Below are 24,116 nucleotides of genomic sequence, written 5' to 3' on the forward strand. Positions count from 1 at the left end.
GCTTTTCCAGTCCTGTGGCCACTGCTGAGTTTTCCAAATTTGCCGGCATATTGAGTGCAGCACTTTCACAGCATCATCTTTCAGGATTTGAAATAGCTCAATTGGAATTCCATCACCTCCACTAGCTGTGTTCATAGTGATGCTCTCTAAGGCCCACTTGACTTCACATTCCAAGATGTCTGGCTCCAGGTGAGTGATCACACCATCGTGATTATCTTGGTCATGGAGATCTTTTTTGTACAGTTCTTCTGTGTATTTTTGCCACTCTTCTTAATATCTTCTGCTTCTGTTAGGTCCATACCATTTCTGTCCTTTATGGAGCCCATGTTTGCATGAAATGTTCCCTTGATATCTCTAATTTTCTTGAAGAGATCTTTTGTTTTTCCTATTCTGTTGTTTTCCTCTATTTCTTTGCATTGATCGCTGAGGAAGGCTTTCTTATCTCTCCTTGCTATTCTTTGGAACTCTGCATTCAGATGCTTATATCTTTCCTTTTCTCCTTTGCTCTTCGCTTCTCTTCTTTTCACAGCTATTTGTAAGAAAATATGCAGATGACACCACCCTTACGGCAGAAAGTGAAGAAGCCTCTTTATGAAAGTGAAAGAGGAGAGTGAAAAGGTTGGCTTGAAGCTCAGCATTCAGAAAACAAAGATCATGGCATCTGGTCCCATCACTTCATGGGAAATAGATGCGGAAACAGTGGAAGCAGTGTCGGACTTTTATTGTTTTGGGCTCCAAAATCACTGCAGATGGTGATTGCAGCCATGAAATTAAAAGACGCTTACTCCTTGGAAGGAAAGTTATGACCAACCTAGACAGCATATTAAAAAGCAGAGACATTACTTTGCCAACCAAGGTCCGTCTAGTCAAGGCAATGGTTTTTCCCGTGGTCATGTATGAATGTGAGAGTTGGACTGTGAAAGAAAGCTGATCGCCGAAGAATTGATGCTTTTGAACTGTGGTGCTGGAGAAGACTCTTGAGAGTCCCTTGGACTGCAAGGAGATCCAACCAGTCCATTCTAAAGGAGATCAATCCTGGGTGTTCATTGGAAGGACTGATGCTAAAGCTGAAACTGCAATACTTTGGCCACCTCATGCAACGAGTTGACTCACTGGAAAAGACTCTGATGCTGGGAGGGATTGGGGGCGGGAGGAGAAGGGGACGACAGAGAATGAGATGGCTGGATGGCATCACCGACTCTGTGGACATGAGTTTGAGTGAACTCCGGGAGTTGGTGATGGACAGGGAGGCGTGGCGTGCTGTGATTCACGGGGTCGCGGAGAGTCGGACACGACTGAGCGACTGAACTGAACTGAACTGGACTGGACTGGACTGAACTGCGGGTAGTTTTCTCTTATAACTCATCCACAGTGCCTCACAGGCATTTGTTTTAGGAGTATTGCTTGGAATTAAGTTGTCATAATGGAGAGAACTTTGGGCTTTGTTTAGTCAAAACTTCAAGAGGAATTTTTCCCTATACCTCCTCCACCTCCTGTTGAGCTCACTGTTTTTTAAAGCACCCCTTTCATTATTTCTGAGCGTTAGAAAGTTGTCTATTACATTGAGTTAGTCTGTTTTGCTATAATGTTCAGAAACTTATCCTAATTAAACGTTGTTTTCCGGTAAGTTTTCCCTTTTCCAGTGTGTCGCCTCTCAGAACTCTGTCCTTCCTCGTGGAAAACTGTTTGCAAGTTTGTTGACCATTCCCTGTGCCATGTGTGAACACTCTGGTTGGGCGCCATGTTTTCTTGCCTGTGGTAACCCTGTGACTGCATCGGCTTCCTCTCATCTGGACTTGCTATGATCACACAGGCGCAGCAGCAGAGCCGTTCTGTTCTTGTCCTCACTCAGGGTTTCCCGCGACATGAGATCGTCAGGCTTCTCACACTGTTGCTGCTCACGTGCTAAGTTGTGTCCGGCTCTGTGCGACCTGGGGGACACCAGGCTCCTCCGTCCTCTATATTTCCCGGAGTTTGCTCAGATTCACGTCCATTGAATTGGCGATGCTGTCTAACCATCTCATTCTCTGCCACCTCCTTCTCCTTCTGCCTTTAGTCTTCCCCAGCATCAGAATCTTTTCCAGTGAGTCACTTCTTCACATCCGGTGGTCAAAGTATTGGAACTTTAGCTTCAGCAAGACTCCTTCCAGTGAGTATTCAGGGTTGATTTCCTTTAGGAGTGATTGATTTGATCTCCTTGCAGTCCAAGGGAATCAAGAGTCTTCTTCAGCACCCCAGTTCGAAAGCATCAATTCTTAGGCATTCATCCTTTCTTATGGACCACTCTCACATCTGTACCTGACTACTGGAAAAGCCATAGCTGTGACTTCACAGACCTTTGTCAGCTAAGTGATGTCTCTGCTTTTTAATATGCTGTCTAGGTTTGCCATAGCTTTCCTTCCAAGGAGCAGACGTCTTTTAATTTCATGGCTTCAGTGATTTTAGAGCCAAAGAAAGTAAAATTTGTCACTGCTTCCACTTTTTCCCCTTCTGCTTGCCCTGAAGTGATGGGACCAGATGCCATGATCTTAGTTTTCTGAATATTGAGTTTCAAGCCAGTTTTTTCATTCTTCTTTTTCACCATCGTTAAGAGGCTCTTTGCTTTCTGCCATTAGAGTGGTGTCATCTGCAAATCTGAGGTGGTTGATACTTTTCTCGACAATCTTGATTCCAGCTTGTGCTTCATCCAGCCCAACATTTCTCATGATGTCCTCTGCAGATAAGTTAAATAAGCAGGGTGACAATATACAGCCTTGTCATGCTCCTTTCCCAGTTTTGAACCAGTCTGCTGTTCCATGTCTGGTTCCAATCGTTGCTTCTTGACCTGCGTACAGGTTTCTCAGGAGATAGGTGTGATAGTCTGGTATTCCCATCTCTTTAAGAATTTTCCATAATTTGTTGTAATCCACACAGTCAAAGGCTTTTGAGTAATCAATGAAGCAGAAGTCAATATTTTCTGGAGTCCTCTTGCTTTTTCTGTGATCCATCCAGTGTAGGCAATTTGATCTTTGGTTCTTCTGCCTGTTTGAAACCCAGCTTATACATCTGGAAGTTCTTGGTTCATGTACTGCTGAAGCCTAACTTGGAGGATTTTGAGCATAACCTTGCTGGCATATGAAGTGAGCGCAACTATACAGTAGTTTGAACATTCTTTGACGTTGTCTTTTTTGGGGATTGGGATGAAAACTGGTCTTTGTAGTTCTGTGGCCACTGCTGAGTTTTCCAAATTTGCTGATGTATCGAGTGCAACACTTTAACAACATCATCTTTTAGGATTTGAAATAACAGCTGGAATTCTATCACTTCCACTGTCTTTGTTCATAGTAATGCTTCCTAGGGCCCATTTGACTTCACACTCCTGGATGTCTGGTTTTAGGGTTAGTGATTATCTGGGTCATTAGAACATTTTTTGTATAGCCACTTTAAATTCACTCAGGTTTACACTTGTGATCAGTGGAATCCCCTAGGCCTTTTCATAGAAAAGCTTGTTACGGTAGAGTTTTCTCTGAACAACCTTATTTCGTGGCATCATATCAAATGTTTTTTTGATTATTTTAAAAAGGCATTTTAATTTTATTCTTTGGTTGTGCCATGTAGCGTTCAATATCTTAATGTCCTGACCAGGGGTCAGACCTGTGCCCCCTGCATGGGTAGCATGACGTCTTAACCACCGGACCACCAGGAACATTCCTCATTTTTATTAATTTTGATATTGGTTCTATTTCTGGAAAATGAATATTTCTGTCAGTGTTTGTCTGTGAACTGTCAAAACTAAGGACAGAAGAAAAAATTGAATGTTGACAAGAATATAGAGTAATTAATTTTCAGATACAGTTAATAGAAGTGTAAATTGAGATCAAATGTATTTGTACTCTGTGACTGAAGAGTCTCACTCATATGTGTATACCCAACATGTTCACCACAAAAAAGTACACAGTGTTCTCAACAGCATCTATAATAATCAGAACTGTAAATAACCTGAAAGCCTGTCAGCGGTAGAATGGGAGATTCTCTCACTATTGGAACTCCGAAAATAATGAGACTGAATGACCGGCAGTTAAGTGCCAAGATGTAGACAGATTTCAGAAGTTTAATGTCGAACAGAATAAGTCACACACCGAGCAGGGCGTGTTGCGTTGCTGACCTGCCCACTGTCGTCAGAACACTGGGTCCCCTGCTGGCGAGAAGCTCGGCTCTGCTAGTGAGGACAGGAGGGCTCCGGGGCTGGCGGAAGGCTCGGCCCTTGCTCTGCGTTGCTCCTTCCGTTGGTTTTGTGAACATTCATGGAGCTGAATACTTAGAGCATATACACTTTGCTGATGTAATATATTTTGCTTTTATGAATTTTTTTTAATGGAGATAAAGTTTACCAACAGTTGAATCTTAAGTTTTGCAGAATCTGCACATTCAGTTTTTAAAAGTACATGTTCTTGACAAAGAACAGATTATTTTAATTTAATGTAGATATTTATAATTGGTTCTTGGAGAAAATTCTTTTGATTTTACCCTAATGTACTTGTTTTCCAGTATCCTCTATAGCGTTGCTCCTCTTTAAGCTTTGTTTCCCTAAGGAAGCCTGGGGATTGGCACTGTGGTAGTTATAGGCCAGGGATATATTAGTATTTTACAGTCATTATCATTCTGGAAATTGAAAACACTTAGTATAATCTTGCCTTGTAATTTTTGGCTTTTATTAGATTATTATGAAAGGAAACATTAAAATCAAAGCAATGAGAAGATTGTTCCTCAAAACTGGCTTTCCAGTAGATTCCATTTATAATGACTCACCATTTTATTTGGACCACTTTACCTCTTCTCAGGAAATGAGATTAAGTGAGAATAATTTTCCATTAAAAAAAAATACAGAGTGGTTTAATATATAATGTTTAAATTTAGCTTTTTTGTAACAATGATTTTTTTTATTTTTAAATTTCACAAATAACTGGCTTTCAGATTTTATGTTTTTGAAATTTTATTGAAGAGAAGTTAGAACCTGTAGATGTCCGAAGTAGTCTTTAACTAGCAGAGTGTGTTAACTAAGTACTGGTAAGGATGCAGAACCCCGGCACTGTCTTGTATTGCTGATGGGGATGCAGAATGGTATAGCTGTTCTGGAAAACAGCTTAGCAGATTCTTATAAAGCTGAATTTATAGTTGCCATATGACTCAGCAGTCCCACTCTTGCCTGTTTGTACTGCAGAAATGAAAATTAAATTCACATAAAAACTGATACAAAAGGGATAGACTGTTAGTACCTTAGATGAATTTCAAAGACATACCGAGTGAGATAAAAGCCAGCCTCAAAAGTACATCCTCATGATTCCATGTATTTGGCACGAGGGACTTTGGGGGATGGTGGAACTGCCCTGTATCCCACCTGTGGTAGTGGCTACACACGTTAGCATTTACAGAATTACATACCAAGGGGAGAAAGCTACTTTTACTGTATGATAATTAAAAGAGAAAAGATGGTATGTGAAAAAACATAGAATTCTTTTTTATTGTGGTCCTGGAGTTTTTATGCCCTTTATTTCACATATTTATCTAACAGAAAGGCAGTGTTAAAAGTACCGAGAAATCAGCTTAACTGCTTTTGGAACCTTGTATGTTGTAGTTTTTAAAGCCGTGGTTGGTGTTACATCCTCCCTGGTTAGTATGGAGCTGCAGAGCGGGGAGGAAGGGCCTCTGTTATGCTGAGGGCGTGTGAGTGTAATGTTTTCTTTAGTGGCTCTTCCTGTTTGATTTTCCCTACGTCATTCTGTAGAGTATATGAAACTTGTCTTTAACCAGGTTGAAGCTCTGTTCGGTTAGTGAAATGTCACTGACCACACTCTGGATTCCCCTGCGGGCGTGATGACTGGCATACAGGTCACAACCGTACGTCTCACAGAGCCGCGTCTGGTCTTCCTTTCTTGCTCTCGCCATTCCTTGCCCTTTTTGTTCCTCTGTGTTCCTTTCACTGATTGCAGTGAGGAAATGTGATTTGTATGTGTATGAATATATATGTATATGAGTTACTTTATGGAAAAAAACTAGAAAATCAGATGACAACAGTATTTTCATATTTCCATAAGTCTTCTGTTTATGGCTTTCATCCAGTGGGAAATAAGGCCAAGTACCCATTGAACAGGTGGCTCAGTGGGAAAGAATCCACCTGCAATGCAGGAGACGTGGGTTGATCCCTGGGTTGGGAAGATCACCTGGAGGAGGGCATGGCAACCCACTCGAGTTATTCTAGTCTGGAGAATCCCGTGGACAGAGGAGCCTGGTGGGCTGTGGGGTTGCAAGGAGTGGGACACGGCTGAGCTACAAAGCCTGCCTATTGCAAGTCCCCTGGCGTTGAGGGGCTGTAACAGTGGACCGCACGAACGTTCTGCTCCGTCATTGAGCTTGCGTTGTCGTGTACTGTGGAGTGAGGAGGAGCGGTATATTTTGAGGAATTAATTCCCGTCCTGACTCGTTTCAAACATCTTGAATTTCTGTCAGATTATAAAGCTTGTTGAGTCCATTCAGGGTTTTGCCGGATAGGTAATAATTATTTTTTCGGTTCTACCTGTATTCTTTACATCTGTGTCGGGAAACTGTAGTGGCTTTGGTCGTCTTCAGTTGGCGAAGGCCGCGGCAGTCGTAGTGAATGCGGAGCGCCGGCGCGTGGGCTCTGCATGCTCTGTGCTGTTTACGTCCGTGTCGGGAAACTGTAGTGGCTTTGGTCCTCTTCAGTTGGCGAAGGCCGCGGCGGTCGTAGTGAACGCGGAGTGCCAGCGCGTGGGCTCTGTGCTCCTGCGTTTGTTGGTGTTCGCTCAGTCGTGCCCCACTCTTTGCGACCGTGTGTACCGCACCCTCCGGGCCTCCCTGTCCGTCACCAGCTCCCGGAGTTCACTCAGACTCATGACCATCGAGTCGGTGATGCCATCCAGCCATCTCATCCTCTGTTGTCCCCCTCTCCTGCCTTCAGTCTTTCTCAGCACCAGAGTCTTTTCCAGTGAGTCAACTCTTTGCATCAGGTGACCAAAGTGTTGGAGCGTTAGCATCAGTCCTTTCAGTGAATATTTAGGGTTGATTTCCTTTAGGATTGACTGGTTCGGCCTTCTTGCCCAAGTTTTTATCTTGGGCAATAAATCTACAGTTAACTTGGCTAAAAAGCATTCCTGTGATTTATGTAAGATGATATAATGCTTACAAACAAGTGGTGCCAAGTATTTAAGAAAACATATGTGTCTTATTGTTAAGCCTGGCTTTCTCTCTTCTTTCCCCTCTCCCCAGGAGAAATCTCAATTACTTTTCCAATGCTTACGCGGCTGCGGTTAGTGCTGTGGATCCTGACGCAGGGAATGGGGAGCTGTGCATTAAGGTTCCGTCAGAGTTGTGGAAACACGTCGATGGTAAAATATCAAGAACATACCGACTGCACAGTTAAATCATGTTGGATTCAGTAACTAAAAGCTTTTCATGAAAGTTTATGGTATTTAAGTTATAATCAGTTGAAATATACAGGAGTTGGAACCTTTTTTCCTTAAAGATAACTGGCTAATAGGAAAACAGCAATCAAGTGCTATGACAAAAAGCAACTCATTTCAATGTAGTTTTTTAAATGAAAGTTATTTAAAAAAATCAAATGGATGGAATACTTTGTCAAGATTTGAGAACCTATATGATATTAAGTCATTTTAGAACTACAGAGTTTTGGAAAAGGAAGGATCCTAAAAAATCATTCAGTTTCTTCCTTTCGCAGAGGAGCAATCTGAAGTCTAAAGAAAGTAAGTGACCTGCTGAATGTGATTAATGAGGAGAGGAGCCAAGGCTAGAACCTGGGGTTTGTAACACCCACTCTGCACACTTAGATTATTTCTAATTCTTTCTTTCCCTGTATAAAGTTACAGGTATTTTAATTATTATACATCTCTGCCTACCTTTATTTTGCTGTATAAAATTAATCAAAATAAGGAAGTAAAGTACTGTGTTTTGTTTTTGCTTTTTTTGGATAGTTTGTGTGTGTGTAGTCGGGGGAGGAGTTTCTTTTTTAGAGATATTGTCTAGTTTAGGGGAAAAGCATGGAAGGTCATCGTTATATATTCAGGAATTGGAAAAAGTCCGTATTGTTGTCATGTTCTGAGGGAAATTGAAACATTTTTCTAATCTTGTGAATGATGGATATGTGTGTGTGTGTGTTCAGTTGTGTCTGACTCTTTACAACCCGTGGACTGAGGCCCACCAAGCTCCTCATCCGTGGGATTTTCCAAGCAAGAGTACTGAAGTGAGTTGCCCGTTTCCTCCTCCAGGGGATCTTCCAGGCCCGTGAACTGAGCCCAGGTCTTCTACGCCTCCTGCACTGGCAGGCAGATTCTTTACCGCGGAGCCATCTAGCAAGCCCAGTCTTGGGAATGCAATGCATATTTACTGCTTAGAAATAAGCATAGTGAATAATGCTGCATAATGTAAATTCTTGGGTAATCCTTCCTACCTACCCCACTTCCTGCTCCTACTCCTCAGAGTCACAAGTAGGATTAACAGGGTTTGTGGGAGTGTAGTAGGTGAACAGACTTGAAAAGTAAGTTTTGAATGGGATCTGGAAGGCCGTCAGTGTCCTAGGTGGCAGTTTTGAAGTTTTTTGTTTTGGCAGTGTAGCATCGTCAGAAATGTTGAGAGGAGAATATGGTATGGTCTGTGTTTTGAGAGCCCACAGCTAGAAGTGACTAGAATTGAGTGGAGATAAGGACACCAATCCCTGGTGGCTCAGCTGGTAAAGAATCCGCCTGCAGTGCGGGAGACCTGGGTTCAGTCCTGGATGGGGAAGATCCCCTGAAGAAGGGAAAGGCTCCCCACCAGTATTCTGACCTGGAGAATTCCGTGGACTGTAGTCCCTGGGATTGCAAAGAGTTGGACAAACTACGCAACGTTCACACTTGCACTGGGGACACCAATAGAAGCAGGTTGTTGAGCTCTTTCAGGCAAAGAGATGGTAACAGCCTGCACTGGCTTCAATAGTGTGGTTTTTTAGGTAAAACTCAACCTTTGATTCCCACTTTATGTTCAGTGTAAGTCTACCCTTATTATATCGACCACTGTTACCTAATATATATTTATATATCTGTGTATGTATGTATTTGTTGCAGAGTTAAAGGTCCTGAAGATACACATCAATTTTTCTTTGGACCAGCCAAAAGGAGGTCTGCATTTTGTGGTACCCAGTGTAGAGGGAAGCATGGCAGAGAGAGGTGCTCATGTGTTCTCCTGTGGGTATCAGAATTCCACAAGGTAGATCACTCATTCTCGTGTATTACAGTGGATCGCATTGTTTCACTTGTGTTTGTCTCTGTGTGTACATATATGCAATACGGGTGTTCAGTGTCAGATGGGAAGCGTGAGCCTGGCCCCCAGCTGCTCCCTCTGAGTCTTGCTCCTTTAATCGCTCCTCCTCAGTCCTGTCCTCCCTCCCCTCCTCTTCAAGTCTGATGCTCTAAAGTCATCTCAGGTCTTTTATTTTTTAAACTTTTGTATTGAAGTAAAACAACATACAGAAAATTAATGAGTTGTAAATAGAAAGCTTGGTACATTTGCAAAGTGAACAGATTTCCTGTAATTCACACTCACATTGAGAAAAGAACGGCAGCATTATCAGCATTGCGGAGTCACCGCGTCCACCCACTTCCATTCACTACTTCTGATGGCCTGAGAAATAACCTCTATCCTGAGCTCCAAAATGCCGTAGATTCGTTGCACCTAGTTTTGAACTTTATTAAGTGGAAGCATATGTATCTTGCTCGTTATATCTGCCTTTTTTGTATAACTGGTAGTGAGATGTACCTTTATTGTTCCACGTAATTGTAGTTCATTCTCGTAGCTCTGTAGTTAACCACGTTATTGAAATATTTTCTTTGTTTTCTATTCCAACTATTAACTCCTCCAAGCCAGGGATATTGTCTTATCCTTCTTTGTATTTCAGTAACAAGTCCAGACCCTGGCACATAGTAAAACCTTATCTGAGTCGAACATTGAATAGAAATTTAATGTCTGGCTTTATTAGCTCTGTTTGAATTTATACAGTGCATCACGTATTCCAGAGAAGGAGTTTCCTGATGTATGGAATGGATTCTGAATATTGTATTTTTTAAAACTTTATTGTAAGCATTTTTCGTTCCTAAAAATGAATGCTACATAAAAACTGTGAATATACAAGTAAAACTCAGACTTGCTTACTTCTTTTCAGGCTTTAAACTGGAGGTACCACATGATATATTTTATTAATATTGCCAAGTAATGTTTTGGGACAGGGCTATATCTTTAATCACATTCTTTCAGGTTGCTCAGTAAAAAGCATTAGTGTGCAGAGAACTAAAAAGAATTTTTTTGTATGCATTCTGTAAATGTTAAAATAACTTATATGTGGGAGGAACAATGCAGGTCACATTTTCAGCATTTTCTGTGCTGTTGATCTTTTTTTTAGGTTTTGGTTCCCATGTGTTGATTCATACTCTGAGTTATGTACATGGAAATTAGAGTTTACAGTGGACGCCGCCATGGTGGCGGTCTCCAACGGAGACTTAGTGGAGACCGTGTATACCCATGACATGAGGAAAAAGACCTTCCATTACATGCTCACCATTCCGACATCTGCGTCGAACATCTCCTTGGCCATTGGACCTTTTGAAATCCTCGTAGACCCATATATGCACGAGGTAAACTGTGGCTTCTTGCTCCCGCCTCCTCTTTCAAGCCTGATCAGGAGAATATGAATAAAATACCAAGTTTTTCTTAATTTTTTTTTTCAGCTATGAGAACTCTCACTAGAGAGAAGGGTTTTTTAATCTGAAATGTGTAATGATATAAACTCTTTTTAAATTTTCATATTTTTTTCATCAGAGGGCTTAATGTTCCAAAAGAGCTTCAAGTAACTTGGTTAGAATATTGGTCAATTTCTATAACTGATTCTATTAGAGAACTACTATGAGTTTATGAATGTTCTAGTTCCCTCTCCAGAACCTGAAATATTGCAGTTTCAGAATTAAAAAGCAAGATTTGTTCTAACTTCAGCATATGTAGAGGGAAGAGAAACATTAAGGCAGGCAGGATTGGAGCCCGGGTCAATGAGCTCACTGAGGTTTCCTCCAGTTCCCTCCGCATTTCTGATCATAAATCAAGGACCATTTGATAAGCCCTGTTGTGCTGTTAGGCCTCCTTAAGCATCATGTTTCTGTTGGGTATAAAGTGATTCATTGGTTATTGACCCTCATAGACTCTGTGTAGGTTTAAAGTAACATTTAAATGAATCCCTTAATTCACAAGGTTTACAAAATCACTCATGGAAAATATTCAAGGTATTTTATGAATGGTTTGCTTTTGGTATCTTAACAATGACTCTTAAAAGTGTACTCACTGATAAAATGCAGTGAATTTTACCATTTTTGGTAAATTATCAACTTTAAAATCAAAATTTGATAAGTACCTGGTTTGTATTTTGGAAAAATTTTTGTTTTCCCACTGAGCCATTGGATGGGAGAAAGGTAAATGTCAGTCAAGAAATATTTTTCTTGAATACTTAAAGCCTGTGACTTAGTCTTTCTCTCTCAAATAAAGTTTCTCTTGTATTATCAGTAGATTTGCTGTCATGTAGTTTTGTCTAAAAGTGAGTCTTTTTTTTTGATGCATAGTATTTTCTTTTTTGTTTGTGTTCCAGTAAGAGTGCTCATCACAGTGCAGTTTGGGCCCTGATCACTAGTGATCCATACATACATGCTCATCCTTCGCTTATGCTAGTCTCTTATCTGTTCTTTCATAATGTTGTTAGAAGAGTAGTTTTTTATTCTATGTTAAAAGCTTTCCTTCGCTCCACGTACTGCAGTCATCAGATCTCGCTAGCATGGCTTTCAGGAGCATCTAGAATTTGACCCTAATAGTCCATTCTAGCTTTTTCCTCATTTCTTTTCTATTTATGTTTATTCAACATAGTTTGCTTATATTTTTTCCAACCAAACCATATTTTTTCCTGTCTTTGACTCCGTTTGCAGTGTCCTCTTTTTCTGTCCATACCTGTCAAACTCTTGTCCAGTCAGAAAGATTAGCTCAGATTTAGTCGTCTTCATGAGGCCTTTCTGGGTCATTTTGTTCAGGGTGCCTGCACGCTTGGTTGCTCAGTCCTGTCCAGTTGTTTGCGACCCCGTGGTCTGTAGCCCACCAGGCTCCTCTGTCCATGGGCGTCCCTCGGCGAGAATCCTGGACTGGGTTGCCATGCCCTCCTCCAGGGGATCTTTCTGAGCCAGGGATCAAACCCCCGTCTCCTGCATTGGCAGGCATTCTTTACCACTGAGCCACCTGGGAAGCCTGCTGGTCAGAGTGTGATGTCATTTTTGATGTTATTCTTATGGCACAAGGTCATAATGAGGGGCAGTGAAACAGTGTGTCATATATGAGTGTTTGTGTACAAAGTGGGATGGAGTGGAAGAAAGTCAGAATTATTATTTCCATTGCTGGCATTTCTTATCTCCTCACTACCAATCAGCCTTCCCTGCAGCTTTCATACTGTTCTTTGTATGTGCTGAAGGTAGTCAGCTTTTAACTAAAATAGTACTGTGATGTGCAGTGTTCACTAGGTTAGATTTATGAGTAGAAGGCAGGTTTGTAATAAGTCTTGGAAGTTTAGATTATTTTTGTTTTGTATGCATATGTAGAAGAAACTTTTAATTTGTTACCAAAGTTATATTTTTATTGGATCTAACCTGAGCATTTCATAGGTATAAAATCTGTCATGAATTTAATTCTGATGCATTGACTGTTTCACAAGCATAGTAGTCGTCACTGATTTCATCCCAGTGTTGCATCTCAGTGCTGTGGCTGTGTTGGAACACTGAGGGGAGGGGAGGGGCTTCAATGCGTCTTCATTCATAACTGAGGTGTTCAGGGAATGTGAGATGTGAGTTAACTCTTGTTTAATGGTCTCCCCTTTTTTTTGTTTTTAGGTTACTCATTTTTGTTTACCTCAGCTTCTTCCATTGCTGAAACACACCACATCATATCTTCACGAAGTGTTTGAATTTTATGAAGAAATTCTTACGTGTCGATACCCATATTCCTGTTTCAAGACTGTATTCATTGATGAGGCTTATGTTGAAGTGGCTGCTTATGCTTCCATGAGCATTTTTAGGTCTGTATCCAAATTTGAAATGACTAAATTAGGTTCATGATGTGAAGGTTATTTGTTTTGTGATCATTTTTAAGATGCATTTTGAACTTTTCCCCTTCAATTTAGCTATGAATGGCTTTGTAGAAATTCTGTGTTTTCAAAATTTTTTAAATGTAGAAAAGCAAGAAAATTTCAAAATAGCCCAAAAGAGTCATATTATCTTTATCCAGAATTATCTGCTACTAATACTTTACATCGGAGAAGGCAATGGCAAGCCACTCCAATACTGTTGCCTAGAAAATCCCATGGATGGAGGAGCCTGGTAGGCTGCAGTCCATGGGGTCGCTAAGGGTCGGACACGACTGAGCGACTTCACTTTCACTTTTCACTTTCCACTTTCACACATTGGAGAAGGAAATGGCAACCCACTCCAGTGTTCTTGCCTGGAGAATCCCAGGGACGGGGGAGCCTGGTGGGCTTCCGTCTATGGGGTCACACAGAGTTGGACACGACTGAAGTGACTTAGAAGCAGCAGCAGCAGCAGCAATACTTTACATATTGGTTTAGTCTTTTTTCTGCTTATGCACCTAAACAAATATGCAAAGTAGTATCCAAATCTACTATCTGAATATTTAGTGGCGTTTTTGTCCTCGCACCGTATAAACATTTACTAATATCGTCAGAAATTTGTATGTAAAAAAATGAGGAGGAAAAAACTTTATTTTCTTTTTTCTCTTACCCGCTTTATCTCCCTCCCTTCTTTTATTCCTTGAAAAGTTCCCAATTTGGAAGTTTTATGTCTCAGGATCAGTAATTTTTTTTTTCTGCGTCTATTTTCTTTTCTGTAAAATGGACATAATAGTAGTGTTCCTGCATTCTTCAGAGTGGTTACAATATCTGATGGGTCCGTGTATTTGAAAGTAAATATTATAGGACAAAAGTTAATAGTATTGTTTCAGTTCAGTTCAGTCACTCAGTCGTGTCCAACTCTTTGCGACCCCATGAATCACAGCACACCAGGCCTCCCTGTCCATCACCAACTCCCGGAGTTCACTCAAAGTCATGTCCATCGAGCTGGTGATGCCATCCAGCCATCTCATTCTCTCGTCCCCATCTCCTCCCACCCCCAACCCCTCCCAACATTAGAGTCTTTTCCAGTGAGTCAACTCGTCGCATGAGGTGGCCAAAGTATTGGAGTTTCAGCTTTAGCATCAGTCCTTCCAGTGAACACCCAGGATCGATCTCCTCTAGAATGGACTGGTTGGATCTCCTTGCAGTCCAAGGGACTCTCAAGAGTCTTCTCCAACACCACAGTTCAAAAGCATCAATTCTTTGGCGATCAGCTTTCTTCACAGTCCAACTCTCCTCGTAAAAGGACTAGTCTCTGATGAACATATCAATTTCTGATTGCTGCTGCAACTGCCTAGCCCCCAAAAAGAATGTTTATATTTTTCATGGAAATCGGTGGGGAGCATTACAGTTCTCACTTTAAACAAAAGTTTCTAAAACGTGGATTTCAGCTAAAATTTGAAAAGATGTGAAAGCTTTTGGGGAGAGTATTCCCGTTTTTCTCTGTTACATCTTAGTTGGATTCCATCATTTAAAAGCGTGATTACTTTATTTTGATTGAATAGTTATTTATTTCTTGGTGTAATTAGCTGTCTGCCCTTTGAAACCCCAGCACGAATCTGCTGCACAGCGCTACGATCATAGACGAGACGCCTCTGACCAGAAGGCGTCTGGCCCAGTCCCTGGCCCAGCAGTTTTTTGGATGTTTCATATCCAGAATGTCTTGGTGAGTAGTTTCAGAGTTTACAGCTCCTGAGAAGAGTCAGAAAAGTTTATTTCTATTTTCCTTTCCTGCAGTGTAAGTTGAACTTTGTTCTAACTGCAGATAATTAACAGACGCTATTCCGGTATATGTTTAAAGAAAAATAATGAGTATAAATTTTATCCTAAATTTTTGACCATTTCCTCAATATATCAGTATAATCACTTCTATAATTTTAAATAAGGTAAGAATTTTGATAGTAGCAGTTCCTTAAAGAATTGAATAAATACTGTAGATATAAGGACTTGAGTGTACAGAGAACTGTAATTAGAATTCTGATGTCAGTTTTCAGTGCAGTTGCTGTTGTTTAAGGTAAAACAGTGATTCTCTTAACAGTACTGATAATGCTGTAGGGATTTCCTGTTAGTGCCTAGTACTAATTTACTTGAAAAATGTGAGAAATAAAATACTTTTTGTTTTCTTTCTGATTAACGAGGTAAATTTGAAGAAACAGACAAAATTCCCTTAAGATTCTAACCTACGATTATAACATGGATAGTACGCAAGTCTCGATTTCTTTTGTTTTTCTTTCTGGAGGGTGCAGGACAGAGGGCAAGGCCTGTTCCTTTACCGTTCCCTCAGGCACACAGCTGAGGTGAAGAATAGTCTCTGCAACGTGGAGACAGTGTTTGAGGGAGTGAGCAGAGAAACATGAACACACACCTGAGCGAGCAGTGTCGCTGTCTTTCCTCTCAAGAAACTGAGAAATAGGTGATTGAACTTCAGGTCTTAGGGTGCTGCTGTCAGTATGCACGGGGCTGGCAGTCCTGGAGTGTGGGCTTTGCAGAGCCGAGCCGTGTGGTCCTGGCTGTATACCTGTGGTTCCTCAGAAGTGGATGGTGTGGATAGACTCAGCCCTGAGGGAGGAGCTCTGCCAGAGGAAGCACAGGGCAGGAGCCCGGAGACGGTGCGAGGGGCGGCCACGTAGGGCGCGCCAGAGGAAGCGGGGGACGAAAGAGCTTAATGACTTTACTTTCTTTAACCAGGCGAGACGTGCGTGCTACGCGTGTTCTGTTACCCTCTGTGGCCTATCTGAAGAATTCTCATTGTTAAAATAATAAAATTTATTATATTTTATTTATATTAAAATAAATAACATTGTTATTTGGCTTTTTGCTTAGGTCTGATGAATGGGTATTGAAAGGAATTTCTGGTTATATTTATGGTCTTTGGATGAAAAAAACTTTTGGTGTTAACGAATACCGCCACTGGATTAAAGAGGTAAAAGCAGCTGGATCCATTTATCTACGTAAAAGTCATAAAACATGTTCCTGTTCTCCAGAATTTCCTTTATTTTTAGTAACTATAAAATACTGTTAATTGAAAGCCCCTGATTTTTTTCCAAAAAAATGAGATTCGTTTTATAGAGACTTATCTATTTTATCTAGTTTCTGTTGCCATTGTTGGCTCCAAAGACTTTTGCTAAGAATAAGAATATTTAAGCTCCTTAAACATCAATTCAGCTATTAGATATATTCCTGCTCCTCATAGTAATTATTTTTAATGTAATTCTGTGGCATTAATGTGATTTCTGAGGGCTTCCCAGGTGGTGCTAGTGGTAAAGAATCCTCTTGCCAGCACAGGAGACACAAGCGATGCAGGTTCAATCCTGGCTCAGGAAGATCCCCTGAAGTAGACGTTGGCAACCCACTCCAGTATCCTTGCCTGGGAAATTCCATGGACAGAGGAGCCGTGCTTTCTAAATTTGTTTAGACTTCAACCCAGATTCTGGAGCCAGTTTGCTTTTGTTCACTCCCAAGCTTTATGGTTTCGGTTACTCTTTCCAAGCCTCTCGTATCAGGAGAGTGAGTAGTAGCAGCGTCTGTGCCATGGGCAGGGGCTGGAGACAGCCGACACGCAGCGTATCACACAGGTAGCTTGCACAGCACCCGGGTCGTAGGAGGTGCTCCCTGTGCGCGGGCCAGTCCGCAGCGCATCTACGTTCTCTGTCATGTTCGCATCTTTTCCCATTATTTAAAGATTTTGGCCAAACAGAAAAAAATCGATTGTATTTTGCCCAGCCCATTCTGTTCCTATGCATTTTATTATCATGTTTATCTTCTCCCTTCTCAGTTGGAAAAATTTTAGCCTTTAATAGCCTCATTAGATAGACCCTTTTTATCCTTCCTCTTTTCTCATTTTATATACCTCAGTCATCTAAACCTAAACTCAAGTGAGTTAAAAAATAATTGTAAAAAATTTCAAACACTGAGAATTAGGAAACAATCCATATATCTAGAACTGGACGAGTCCATTTTTGAGTTCAAAAACTATTAACCAAGGGGGCAATGTGACATACAGCATTTATGGTATTCCAGGTACTGTTACAAACATTTTATAAATAATAGCCATCTTAAACCTCCTAACTGCTCTGTCATTATTTGCATTTTACTGAGAAGGAAACTTGAGACACAGCGAAGGTCTTTTGCTGAAGTTGCACAGCCAGTGAGCAGCAGAGCCAGGCTGCAGACCTGGCCTTGCACTACTGCACTGTGGTTTTTGCCCTTCTCTGTCCTGCTTGTGTGCTCCCGGAACCAGGCGTGGGTTTTCAGCACAGTTACCGTGTCTCTTTTTTCCATTGCAACTTTTTTTTTTTTCATTTTGACCTGTGTCATATTAGAGAAAAATAGAGTTTGAAAATTATAGATCCCTGACATAGTTTTATCCCTGTTTGTTTTTACTTGTTTAAATCCTCCACCAGAAGCAGAATACAGAGAAGGAAGACAGAAACTTGGAGAACAGGTCAGAGGAGTTGGGAAGAGCCACTAGGAAAATTGTTGGGCTGCCAGCCGCCCTGAGGTTCCACAGGAGAGACGGCTGCTTGGCTCCGTCACTCAGCCAGCTGTGTAGTCTGCGCTGTTTATGAGAACACAACTACTCTCCAAATACATTTCAATTACTTTTGGAAATTTACATTCTGATTCCAGGAAATTAGCAATCACAGTTTAGTTCTAAAGTTTAATATGTAAAATAATTTTCACTGGCCTCTGTTTTTACATCCTTAGGAACTGGACAAAATAGTGGCGTATGAACTAAAAACTGGTGGAGTTTTATTACATCCCATATTTGGTGGCGGAAAAGAGAAGGATAAGTATGTTTATTGTTCAGAGATGATATTGCAAGCCTTGCTTTATGAGATTCGTCTTAGAATCACTTTTGTGTGTAGTGAGGCCCATACCGGCCACAGAAGGAGTCCATCCTGAGACCACAGATACTGGTGATGTTCTCATTGCTTCTGTCATTACTGTTGCGTGTGGTGGCCGTAGATGGATTTAAACATTAAAAAACCTTTGCATTAAAAAACGTTACAAGACAATGCTCTTTTTCATGTTAATTTCCTAATGCTAATATATCATACTGTTCTAAATAATGGAACATATACATATTTTGCTTATATATCACTGATTTATTTTTTAAGTCTAAGTAGTTGTTTTCATCATCAACACAGCCTGCCTGTACCTGTTTATCTAAATGGCCAACTATCTTGACGCTTATTTACTCTTCCCTTTTATTTCCTTCTCTTTTTCCTGTTTCTTAAGTCACTGTAAAGGAAATAGCCATTTATAGCAACATAATGGTGCTGGCAGGAATTCTTATTTGTCCTAGGATCCATAAATTCACTAACGGAATATGAACTGAATTGGATGGGAAATTTTTTCTGTATTTTTACTGTTAACTGAAATTTTATGTTTCCTTTAATTATAAATGTAGATAACAGACAGTGCTGTGACTTTGCCAATGTATAAAAACCATGAATGTCTTCCTATCACACTTTAATTGTTAGCAGATATCTTGAGATATGTTTTACACTCGTTTTGTTAGAATTGCAACAGTAGACCACTGCTAGCTCTTGTTATTTAATGCATTAGTAAACCAGCACATATATTGGTAATGTCATAGCTTTAAACAATATTTTGATAGCTGTATTTCATTATAATTGGTTTCCTTTGTAAACTTGTATGTTTTCTGTGCATTTAAAAGCAGTTTTTCTCTTGTGGTCTGTAGGATTAATGAGGCTACCCAAGTGTCTAAAAGTACAACCAAGGTTAAGAAACTGGAATTTGTTCACCAGTAGTCTTTTCTTTTGTTGAAGCATGGTCACTGAGACAAGATTAAGTCAGTGGGAAGGCATAGGAGTTTGGAGTTAGAGAAACTTGGATTTTTATAGGTACTGATTTTTGTGAGCTAAGAAAATTGTATAGCCTTTCTAAGTGTGTGTGTATTTTATTGTGTCAAACAGTGATGATCTGCCTTAATTGTAAGGGTTGCTGCTGCTGAGTCACTTCAGTCGTGTCCGACTCTGTGTGACCCCATAGACGGAAGCCCACCAGGCTCCCCCGTCCCTGGGATTCTCCAGGCAAGAAACACTGGAGTGGGTTGCCATTTCCTTCTCCAATGTGTGAAAGTGAAAAGTGAAAGTGAAGTCGCTCAGTTGTGTCCGACCCTTAGCGACCCCACGGACTGCAGCCTACCAGGCTCCTCCATCCATGGGATTTTCTAGGCAATAGTACTGGAGTGGCTTGCCATTGCCTTCTCCGAATTGTAAGGGTTAGTAAGCTTTAAACATAGTATGCACTCATTCAAATGTTAGTTCCTTTTACTTTGCTCTCTTGACCGCCTGCTATTTGGCAGTTTCCTGGCGTGTAATTAGAGCCTTCCCATTGTGTGCAAATATTATTTACACTGAATGTTTTTACGTTGTTTTGCCCGTTTATTTAGTTCTTTCTGTATGTTTGATTTTCAAACTTTATGTGTGAAAGTAGCAGATGAATGCTTGCTCTTTGAGGAGACTGCAACCAGTGCAGTTTAGGAGCTTGTGGATGAAAGGGACAGACCCCGCTTAGCCCTCGTCTGCCACGTCGCAGTCCCACCGCTTCGTGGCGATGACCACGATTATAAATGTGGTCTGTTGTCTTCCAGACCTTTTTTTTTGGCTTTTATGTGTATATGGCAGTCACCAAATAGAATTTAATTATGTGTATTGCTGTATACTTTTCTTTTCTTTTCTAAGAAGTTAATTGCATCTACATTTTGGCAAGTGTTCCATGGGGCTGTACCTTAGTTTTTGCTGCTGTTGTTGTTCAATTGCTTAGTTGTGTCTGACTCTTTGCGATCCCATGTGCTACACACCAACTCCATGGGGTGCTCCAAGGCAAGAACCCTGGGGTGGGCTCCCCTTTCCTTCTCCAGGGGGTCTTCTGGACCAGGGATCGAGCCCCCTTTTCCTGCACTGGCAGGTGGGTCTTCTGCCACTGAGCCACCAGGGAAGCTGTACATGAATTTACTTTGTTCTGTTTACATGCTGTGTATAGTATTCCACTATACCTTGGAGTTTATGTAACCTTTTTCATATTGCTGTGCATAAGCTCAGAAGTAGTAAGTGAAGTTTAAAGGTAATTTTTCAAATATCGATTTAACAAATGTTTTAAATTTCAATATGCTGTATTTTTTAAGGAAGTGTAATGACTTCCTGGTGGCTCAGATGGTAAAGCGTCTGCCTGCAATGCGGGAGACCCGGGTTCGATCCCTGGGTCGGGAAGATCTCCTGGAGAAGGAAATGGCAGCCCACTCCAGTATTCTTGCCTGGAGAATCCCACAGACGGAGGAGCCTGGTGGGCTACAGTCCCTGGGGTCGCAAAGAGTCAGATACAACTGAGCGACTTCACTTTCACTTCTTTAACTTTCAATGACTATTCTCACATATTGATTGTGAGAGAATAATTTGGTAACACTAATTTTGAAGGGCAGTTTGTTGGTACTAATCAAAATTCTAAAATGGGTGATTTTTAGATTCAGCTATTCAATTTCTGTTATCATATAGAAATTATTCTTCTAGATATTTGCCATAGAAAAGTACTTGCATATGTATTAAAAGATAGTCACTGTAGCCGTATTTGAAATAGTAAAAAAAAGACTTCAAATTTTCATATATGTCATAAATCTCTCTGCTGACTGTGCCTTTCTTTTACTGATGATCTCTTTCATCATGTCAGAACTCTTCATTTTTACATGGTCAGTCTGGTCTTTATGTCCTCTGGATTTTATATTTTTCCTTATGAAGATTTTTCCCATTGCAAGATTATGAAAAGAAAATTTTTCCTTTTTTTTTTTTCCTAGTACTTTTATCATTGTTTTTGTTTTAGATATATGATCCATCTTGAGTGGTTTTTTGTGTATGCTTTAACCTGGGGATATTGATTGGAGTTGCATTGATTGAATGAATTTGGAGAGCATTGAATTATTTACACTAGATGTCTTCCTGCCTAGGAGATGTTTCCATTTATTCAAATTTTCCTTTATGTCCTTTCATAAAACTTTATAATTTATTTATATTTAAGTTTATTTTTAGATGTTTCCTAGTCTTCATTGGTCTCACTCATACTAAGGAAATTTCTCAGATATTCCCATGAGGTTTTTGACTTAGTGTCTTGATGTAGCCATGAAATTTATTATTTATTTCATTCAGATTTGTTACACTAAGAAAATCTGTTTCCTTAGTCCAGCGTCCCATCTACACTTCTCCATAAAGCATCCACATACGCTCTCCTGGGAATACTACACTATGTTTCAGTGTAAAGCTCACCTTGTGATGAGATTGATTGAAAATAGGATCAGTATGGAATTTATGTTGCAAGTAAGTATTAAAGAACTTAATAATTGTAAAGAAGGATCTGTTCTATATGCATATAATCTGAATACTATTCTGTAGAATAGGTATCAGGGCATCTGGCTTTATAGCTGGAGTTCAGTTACTAATTAGCTGTTTGTCCTGTAAGTAAACTGTTCTTTTTTTTTTTTTAATTTATTGAAGGATAATTGCTTTACAGAATTTTGCAGTTTTCTCTCAAACCTCAACATGAATCAGCCATAAGTACACATACATCACCTCCCTCTCAGCTCCCTCCCCACCCCACCCTCTAGGTTGATACAGAGCCCCTGTTTGAGTTTCCTGAGCCATACAGCAAATTCCCATTGGCTATCTATTTTTACACGTGGTAACGTAGGTTTCCGTGTTACTGTTTCCATGCATCGCACCCTCTCCTCCCCTCTCCCCGTGTCCATAGGTCTATTCTCTCTGTTTCTCCACTGCTGCCCTGTAAGTAAATTATTTAGTGCCATGTTCCAAGAGTCTGTGTATATGTGCTAGAAGACGGTATTTATCTTTCTCTTTCTGACTGACTTCCCTGTGTGTAATAGGTTCTGGGTTCATCCATCTCATTAGAACTGACTCAAATGTGTTCCTTTCTATGGCTGAGGAACATTCCATTGTGTGTATGTACCACAGCTTCTTTATCCATTCATCTGTCAGTGGACATCTAGGTTGCTTCCATGTTCTAGCTACTGTAAATAGTGCTGCAGTGAACAATGGGATACATGTGTCTCTTTCAGTTTTGGTTTCCTCAAGGTACATGCCTAGGAGTGGGATTGCTGGGTCATATATGGTGCTTTTATTCCTAGCTTTTTAAGGAATCTCCATACCGTCTTCCATCGTGACTGCATCAATTTACATTCCCACCAACAGTGCAAGAGTGTTCCCTTTCCTCCACCCCCTTTTCAGCATTTATTCTTTGTAGACTTTTTGATGAGGGCCATTCTGACCAGTGAGAGGTGATACCTCATTGTGGTTTTGATTTGCGTTTCTCTAATAATGAGCAATATTGAGCATGTTTTCATGTGTTTGTCAGCCATCTGTATGTCTTCTCTGGAGAAACGTCTGGTTAGGTCTTTTGCCCACTTTTTGATTGGGTTGTTTGTTTTTCTGGTATTGAGTTGTATGAGCTGCTTGTATATTTTGGAAATTAATCGTTTGTCAGTTGTTTCATTTGCTATTATTTTCTCCCCTTCTGAGGGTTGTCTTTTCACCTTGCTTATAGTTTCCTTTGTTGTGCAAAAGCTTTCAAGTTTAATTAGGTCCCACTTGTTTACTTTTGTTTTTATTTCCATTACTCTAGGAGGTGGGTCATAGAGGATCTTGCTTTGATTTATGTCATCGAGTGTTCTGCCTATGTTTTCCTCTAAGAGTTTTATATTTTCTGGTCTTACATTTAGGTCTTTCATCCATTTTGAGTTTATCTTTGTGTGTGGTGTTAGGAAGTGTTCATTCTTTTACATGTTGCTGTCCAGTGTTCCCAGCACCACCTGTTGAAGAGGCTGTCTTTGCCCCATTGTATATGCTTGCCTCCTTTGTCAGTAAGGTTCGCAGAGGTGCGTGGGTCGATCTCTGGGCTTCTGTGGTGCTCCATTGGTCTGTATTCTGTCTCTGTGCCGGTTAACCTGTTCTTTTTGTTTGTGTTTCCCCTGATGTAGAGTGGGTATCAATACTGACCCACGCAGTGCAGGATTTTTATGAAGATAAAATTAAAATGTGAGGTTAAAAGTAAAACCTACTTATGCTAGAATTTTGTGTTTGGCATTATTTAGAATGTTAAAGATGAAGTGCCATTTAGAGATATTTTCAGCAGCAAAAAGCAAATTTATCTAAAAGATGTTTATTTTTTCTGTTGCTAAGTTCTCCCTTATGTTTAACCAAGTTTTAGTGGAACTTGTTGAGATGTTCTAGTTGAGGTAATAGAAGCCACTTGTATTATAAATGCTTAGTCATTTTTTCATTGGTGATATTCTTAGAGGTAAATGAAAAATAACTTTTTAGTAATCTTTTTGAAAAAGCATTTTAAATTTGCCTCAGAATTAAGTTTCTTGAATCCTCTATCCTTCGCCTTGCCTTTGAAGAACAAAAATACCAAGTGAGAGGTGGTCTGTAAAGAGCCAGTCCACTCTTCAGTTCAGTTCAGTTCAGTCGCGTCCGACTCTCCGCGACCCCATGAATCACAGCACGCCAGGCCTCCCTGTCCATCACCAACTCCCGGAGTACACTCAAACTCATGTCCACAGAGTCGGTGTTGCCATCCAGCCATCTCATTCTCCGTCGTCCCCTTCTCCTCCCGCCCCCAACCTTTCCCAGCATCAGAGTCTTTTCCAGTGAGTCAACTCGTCACATGAGGTGGCCAAAGTATTGCAGTTTCAGCTTTAGCATCAGTCCCTCCAATGAACATCCAGGATTGATCTCCTTTAGAATGGACTGGTTGGATCTCCTTGCAGTATAAGTCCACTCTTAGAGAGACGTAAATCCACACGAGCATTCTCAAATTCTTAAAGCTCATGGCACAG

General features: G+C 40.6%; 1 protein-coding gene across 8 annotated transcripts in view; it reads left to right on the forward strand.

Annotated features, from left to right (window-relative positions):
- The window catches only part of TAF2 (TATA-box binding protein associated factor 2), a 108,225-nt gene that overhangs the window by 15,417 nt on the left and 68,692 nt on the right, over positions 1 to 24,116 (forward strand). For 6 of the 8 annotated variants that reach the window (XM_055431600.2, XM_055431599.2, XM_055431602.2 and 3 more), the window contains exons 4-11: positions 7,264 to 7,382; positions 9,114 to 9,255; positions 10,445 to 10,676; positions 12,954 to 13,138; positions 14,799 to 14,912; positions 16,070 to 16,169; positions 17,954 to 18,039; positions 21,447 to 21,582. In XM_055431600.2, coding sequence (XP_055287575.2) covers positions 7,264 to 7,382; positions 9,114 to 9,255; positions 10,445 to 10,676; positions 12,954 to 13,138; positions 14,799 to 14,912; positions 16,070 to 16,169; positions 17,954 to 18,039; positions 21,447 to 21,582 — 1,114 coding nt within the window. Of the gene's footprint in view, positions 1 to 4,998; positions 5,878 to 7,263; positions 7,383 to 9,113; positions 9,256 to 10,444; positions 10,677 to 12,953; positions 13,139 to 14,798; positions 14,913 to 16,069; positions 16,170 to 17,953; positions 18,040 to 21,446; positions 21,583 to 24,116 lie in introns of those variants that run through there. The other 2 variants (XM_055431605.2, XM_088844641.1) reach the window with 2 other exon arrangements.

This window comes from Moschus berezovskii, chromosome 16, assembly GCF_049115385.1.
Source record: "Moschus berezovskii isolate FMDL1 chromosome 16, NW_MosBer_1.0, whole genome shotgun sequence".
Lineage (NCBI taxonomy): Eukaryota > Metazoa > Chordata > Mammalia > Artiodactyla > Moschidae > Moschus > Moschus berezovskii.